We start from the raw sequence: 7,375 nt of genomic DNA, 5'->3' as shown, positions 1-7,375 counted from the left end.
GGTTTACTGTCTCTCTTTTCCCATCTTCTTTTGCGTCGCAAGGCATGCATAGACACCTTGCTTTTACAATGCGAACTTGGGAAGGAAATTCCCGGTTCATCGGCTACAAGGACCTAGCCCTCTTAAAGAGTTAAAATAGTATTATTGGCCATATCCTCTTTAATGTCTCCCTTCCCCTGTTAATTTTGTTATGAAAATTTATGGGAAAAATGTGGGCTGTGCTGAGAAATGGAGATTAATGGAACTGGGAACATTCATTGTTTGCTCTGTGTGTAAATCTACATCTTTTTTGGTACTGGACTTTAGTGCCCAAACTCGGCTTACAAACGTAAGAAACTAGCTAGTTATAGGTATCACTTGGTCAGCAACAAGCAAGTTCCCTAAACCTGGAGCTGGGTTTTCAATAATAGTCAGACCGAGGATAGTAGTTTGCCCCATGTTGGCCAAAAAAATCCAAGCGAAGATTACCTTTCCATAGCATATCCTGAATATACATTCAAGGCCGCCATTGTCCAGAAGTTTCAAACTGTTTCTAACATTGCCGGCGGATGGGATTCCACAATTCCTTTAATCAAAAATTTCACAAGATCTCAGAGTAAAGCCTCTGGCAATTGCATATCTGAATTATACCCTCCTATTTTGAATAATTGAAATTTCATTTATCCAAGAAAACAGGGGATAGCCTCCTACAAGAATACAATAATGCAGTTGGGAAACCAAGCTACAAGCCGATGAATACAAGAAATTGAGAGAGAGGAGAAAAAGAAAAGAAAAGAAGGAGCATTAGGCTTGCTACTAGAAGTCTAGATTCTGGAGCAATTCCCCATTTTGCCCAAACATTGTCAACATTTCCTTGCAAGCAACTCCTTATATCCGTCGCAATTTATTTATTACAGTTCCAACTGCCAACTATTGCCGGGCTACAGATGTGATATATGTAATCAAGCTCACTTTTCCCATGTGCGGTACTTTCTCTGGATGCCTGACTTGTCGAGAATCAGTTACAATCGGTAATCACTCTCCAAATTTTAGCGAGGGAAAAGGAAAATCATGATTGCTAAGACTTCTCATCACACTTATATAGCAAGCTGATTGTACGATCAATTAATCATGTCATCCAGATCTTAAATATGTATATAAATATGTTTAATAAATTTATAATATGACATAATTAATATATTTATAAAAAAAAATAAGTTAAATTTTATATGATACTGCATAATTTATTTACATAATTAAAATTTATACAATTTATAACTTGTTTACATTATTATTGTAATTAATATAATTAAAATGATTAAATTAATATATAGAGGAAGTTGTGAAGAATAACCTTTCTTAATAAGAATATTTTAAAAATAACTATCAAAATAAATTTAATCATTTTAGTCATATTTAACTATAAATTAACAAAAATACTCTTAAAATTATTTCAAATAAATTAAATCATTCATCACAATTTCTCTCCATTTGTACTTTTGATTTCTCTCTCTCACCATCCCACTCTCTCAAAGTTTATCGATTTTTTTCTACGACATTTTTCTGCTATGCTTCTGATTTCTCTCTCTTATATTTTTAGATTTTTTTTATTGTGCTTTCAAGACACCAAGCAATGATTTTGATGTGCTTGGGTGGGTGGCTATTTGGAAAATTTGATTTTTGGATATTTTAGATAAAACTAAAATGGTAGAAATAATCTTAAATGTTTGAAATAACTCTTAATTGAATCAATTTGGGACCTAAATACCAATAAACTCAAAATTTTGAAATTTATAAACTTAGGTTTTTAAAGGATTTTTTTTTTTTAGTCGAAATAGGTGTTTTAGATAAGAAAATTTATTTTTTGATTTATGAAAACATGTTAGAAACACTTTAATCGGTGCTAAATTGTCAAAAAAACAAAAAAAAATAAAGAGAGTTGAGAGGATTTAAAGTTTTGGTTCCCAAGTAACAACAACATTTTAAGCATTAAAGTGTAGCAAATTGTTTTTGAATATGATGTGTAACAACAATATTTTTTTAACATGGTATGTAACAATAATATTTTTTTTTCAACATGGCATGTAACAACCTTTTTTAACCATGGTGTGTAACATATTTTTGTACATGGCATGTAACAACAGTATTTTTTTTTAACATGGCATGTAACAATCTAACCATATCATATAACATATTTTTGTACATGGCGTATAGTAACATGTTTTTCCAATACAACGTGTAACAACCTAACCATGGTGTGTCACATATTTTTGTGCATGACGTGTAACAATCTAACCATGGAGTGTAATAATAGTATTTTTTTCAATATGACGTGTAACAACCTAATCATGACGTGTCACATGTTTTTGTAAATGGTGTGTAACAACCTAACCATGACATATCACATGTTTTTGAATATGATGTGTAACAACAATATTTTTTCAACATGACATATAACAATAATATTTTTTTTTTCAACATGACATGTAACAATTTTTTTTAACCATGGTGTGTAACATATTTTTGTACATGACGTGTAACAACAGTATTTTTTTTTAACATGACATGTAACAATCTAACCATATCATGTAACATGTTTTTGTATATGGCGTATAGCAACATGTTTTTTCAATACAGCGTGTAACAACCTAATCATAGCGTGTCACATATTTTTGTACATAGCGTGTAACAACCTAATCATGGAATGTAACATATTTTTGTACATATCGTGTAATAATAATATTTTTTTTCAAGATGACGTGTAACAACCTAATCATGGCGTGTCACATGTTTTTGTAAATGGTGTGTAACAACCTAACCATGGCATGTCACATGTTTTTGTATATGACGTGTAACATCATAGCGTATAATTTCATTAAAGATAATTTTGTCCAACTTAACTAAAAATAGTTAAAATTATAAAAAATATTATTTTTTAAAGTATCTTATTTTTAAGGGTTACTTTTAAAAATGCCCCTAATATATATGTACAATTAAAATATAATTATATTATTCAAATTTACAATAAAAATTATAAATATCATAATATTTATCAAATATAATAAAATTCAACATTAATAAATTTTAATCATTATAAAAATATTAATATTTATACGAGTCAATAAACGAGTCTTAACCATATACTAAACGTGTTTACTCGACACATGAAGATAACTAAATAAATGAATAATAAATAGATCACATATTATATAAATACATGATAATACGATTAATTAACTATATCTTAAACTAATCTTAAAAAAATAAATGAATTTGACACTATAAATCATATTTTAATCGTATTGACATAATTGATATATAAAATACATTTATCCTAAACTCAAATCAATATTGCGTTCGTATCGTGTTATCACATGGTATTCCAAATTTTCAAGTCTACATGTTTTCTTGTAAGATGCTTCGAGAGGGAGAAATGATTGAAATTGAGGTTTCAAGTATGAAACTTAATAATAGCTACCCTGTTCTACATTAGAGGCTTCACCAACGCTGCCAGGTGGTCCCATTAATACCAAAAGAATTGTGTAGGTTATAATATGATGTAATAAAATATGAATATTTCCAACCTAACGGTTTGGTAATGGATATTTTCTAGGGGAATTAGGAATAAAGGGTCAACAAATTAGTACTAGCTAATGAGATTAGTGGATAAATTTTTGACACTTCAATAAATAAGTGGTATCATGCGACACCACTTGTCTAATGTAAATCCATCCCTAACTGCATTAAAATCTGGCATCGACCAGACCAACCGAGGATGTTTTTGGAATCCAACCCCAGCAAGCTGCCTCCTAAAGCATGATAAACAAGGCCAATCTAATAAGTTAAATGTATAAGTAAAAATTTATGATCAATTACTAATGAAATAACATCAAAATAAGTACATTAATACATAATTAGTCTTCGAATATTTAATTTATTAATTAGTGTAAAATTTTCTTTTAAAAAGAATAAAATTTAATATATTTTCAAATATAAAAAAAATACATTAATATATAATTAGACAAAATTCAACATAAAATTGAATAAATTTTATACATGATGAGATTTGAATTTAAAATTTAAAAGTTATCTTCTTTTTTTGTCGTTGATAGGAATGTTTGGTTTGGCAATGGCCCAAGTGGACCATCTCTGGCTTAGTTGGAGCCCACAGCAACTTTCTTCATATGTTCTGTCCGTCTCTCCCTCTCTCTCTTCCCATTTTTCTGTAAATTTCTCTTCTCATACTAATTAATCAGTATGAGCTTGGACTTCCCCGTGGTGTTGAATAAGATACCCTGCTCATTACTTTATTAATATTGGTTTTATCTTTCTTTCTTCTTTGTTTTCCCATTTTTAAACTCAACCATAAGAGCTTGAGTTAGAGAACAAATCAAAAGCATATGGGCACTGATCTTAGCTCATCGATCCCTTCTCTTCCGGTCAAAATTCAACAAAATAATATACAATATTTCCTGAGGATTGGCATGCTTGACGATTGAAGCAGCAAATTACCAAGTAATTGACATAAATCAATAATTATCCAGAACTAGATAAATCATGTCTATCACAAATCAAAATCTTAAATTACACATTAAGATCCCGTCTAATTACACCCAAAGCTTTCCTGGATATTTGTTAATCACTGATGCTAAAAAATAATATACAAATCATCATCCCGTCGATGATGTGCATTGACTTTGCTCGGTCTCCTTTTTTTTTTTAAATGGTAAGTGATCATGAAAACAAAGCGAGTTAAGGAAATACAAAGAAACTGCCAAGGACCAGGTATACAACCCATCCATCTGTTTCTTTTTCTTCCGTTTTCGCATAAAATAATTACTGAATAATTTCCATTATTATTGTTTAGTAGTAGTTAAACCTTGTCGTCTCCGAGTCAATCCACGTATAAAGAGCAATAGGAACCAACCACGTTTCATAAGCAAAGAGGAAGGAGACCAGAGGAAAAAAAATATGGAAGAGCTAAAGCCAAGGCCTGCAAGTTCTTCCCCCCTCACCCCGTTAGGCTTCTTAGAAAGAGCAGCCACCGTGTACGGTGACTGCACCTCCATTATCTACAATAACACTTCCTACACGTGGTCAGACACGCACCGTCGATGTCTCCAGATAGCATCTTCCCTGTCATCCACCGGCATCAAAAGGGGACACGTCGTCTCTGTTTTAGCCCCCAACATCCCAGCCATGTACGAGCTTCACTTTGCTGTTCCCATGACTGGTGCTGTCCTCAACAGCATCAACACCCGTCTTGACGCCCGTATAGTCTCCATACTCCTACGCCACTGCGAATCAAAGCTCCTCTTTGTTGACACCCTGTCTCGATCTCTAGCCCTGGAAGCCATCTCCTTGTTTCCTCCTAACACAAAGCCCCCACTTCTTGTCTTAATCGGAGATGATTCTGCTGATGCTGAGAGTTCCGATTCTTCTTCATCGACCGTTGATTCTCGCTTCTGTTGCACATACGAGAGCCTGGTGAAGAAAGGTGACCCTGATTTCAAGTGGGTTAGACCTCAAAGTGAGTGGAATCCAATTGTTTTGAACTATACATCAGGTACGACCTCATCTCCCAAGGGAGTGGTTCATAGCCACAGGGGAACTTTCATGATGACACTTGACTCTTTAATCGACTGGGGAGTTCCAAAACAACCTGTCTACTTGTGGACACTCCCGATGTTTCATGCAAATGGGTGGAGTTTCACTTGGGGCATTGCGGCTGTTGGTGGGATCAATGTTTGTGTTCGAAAATTCGATGCCCCCATTATCTATAGTTTGATCAAGAAACATGGTGTCACTCACATGTGTGGAGCGCCTGTCGTGCTTAGCATGTTATCAAATTTTCCTGAAATCAAACCACTCCAAAGTCCTGTCAAAATCTTGACTGCTGGAGCTCCACCGCCAGCGGCTGTGCTTTTCAGGACCGAGGCACTTGGTTTCATAGTGAGCCACGGCTACGGGTTAACCGAAACAGGAGGGCTGGTGGTGTCTTGTGCTTGGAAAAGGGGATGGAACAAGTTGCCAGCGACGGAGAGAGCGAGGCTGAAAGCGAGACAAGGAGTGAGAACTCTTGGGATGACGGAAGCGGACGTGGTGGACACTGAGTCAGGACTCAGTGTAAAACGAGACGGGTCAACGCTAGGGGAGATCGTTTTAAGGGGTGCTTGTATCATGTTGGGGTATTTAAAAGACCCAAATGGGACAAACAAGTGCATGAAAGAGAATGGTTGGTTTTTCACCGGAGATGTTGGGGTGATGCACCCTGATGGATATATGGAGATCAAAGATCGTTCAAAGGATGTTATAATTAGCGGTGGAGAGAATCTTAGCAGCGTTGAAGTTGAGTCTATTTTGTATAATCACCCAGCAATCATCGAAGCAGCGGTGGTGGCTAGGCCAGATGACTACTGGGGAGAGACTCCTTGTGCATTTGTGAGTTTGAAAGCTGGGTTAACTCAGAAACCGAGTGAAAAGGAGATTATAGAGTATTGCAGAGCTAAGTTGCCGCACTACATGGTACCCAAAACGGTGGTGTTTAAGGAAGAATTGCCCAAGACCTCAACAGGGAAGATTCAGAAGTTTTTACTGAGAGAGATTGCAAAGGGGATGGGTTCGTCTTCCACAAGGGTGAGTAAAATGTGAGCCGAGTTGAATCCAGAGAGTTACTCTTTGTCATGTTGTACCCATGTCTGGGTCAACATGCTAAGAGATGGGATTGTCTTATTTATGAAGATTCAATAAAACTGTGTCGTGTATCTACGATTTTAATTACTATAAACTGACCTTTTTACTACTGCTAAAATAAAAAATGGTTTTTCTTTGTTTTTGGTAATACACACTCTCTCACCTATGTGCATCCACCATCCGATCCGTAACGTATTGGGCAATCAACTTTGTGATGTTAACACGTGCCAGCTTATTTATCTTTCCTGCTGGATTGCACAGCCTTTATCCACGATGGCGTTTCCAAAAGATATTTTACTCTGCCTTTGAATTTATTTAACAAAACAAAAAATTAACACTGGTTAGCCAAATTATGAATAAACTTCTCCTTTCTTTTCAAGTTCCCTTTTATTTTTCATCAAAAAGGGTTAAACTCTTAACTCGTACGTAGCCACTGTTCATAATTACGACGCCTAACAAATCTCTTAAAAGCCTTATAACAGCCAAGTTTGTAAGCAATTAGGAACAGGGACGACTGCACAAAGTGTATAATTTATACTTGAATAAGGGATAAATTAATACGTCACTTTTACTTACAATTTAATACTTGTTATATGATTTTTAAAATAAATAAAACTTAAAAAAGGCTATCTTTTTTTTTTAAAGTATTTTGAACTCACAGACCTTCTTTTTCCAAATTCTAGTTTTGTGTAATTTACACTTT

The 7,375-nt window shown here is 34.5% G+C and overlaps 1 protein-coding gene across 1 annotated transcript; it reads left to right on the top strand.

Moving 5' to 3' along the window:
- The first annotated feature begins 4,768 nt into the window (after positions 1-4,768).
- LOC18602758 (2-methylpropanoate--CoA ligase CCL4-like) lies at positions 4,769-6,766 on the top strand. Its single transcript, XM_018120147.2, has one exon. The coding sequence runs from the start codon at positions 4,951-4,953 to the stop codon at positions 6,628-6,630; it is 1,680 nt and encodes a 559-aa protein (XP_017975636.2). The 5' UTR covers positions 4,769-4,950; the 3' UTR covers positions 6,631-6,766.
- Positions 6,767-7,375: the final 609 nt, after the last annotated feature.

Source organism: Theobroma cacao, chromosome 4 (assembly GCF_053813885.1).
Source record: "Theobroma cacao isolate CCN51 chromosome 4, ASM5381388v1, whole genome shotgun sequence".
In the NCBI taxonomy this organism is placed as follows: Eukaryota; Viridiplantae; Streptophyta; class Magnoliopsida; order Malvales; family Malvaceae; genus Theobroma; species Theobroma cacao.
The sequence above is the reverse complement of the archived record's forward strand: the minus strand, read 5'-3'. Positions and strand labels throughout refer to the sequence as shown.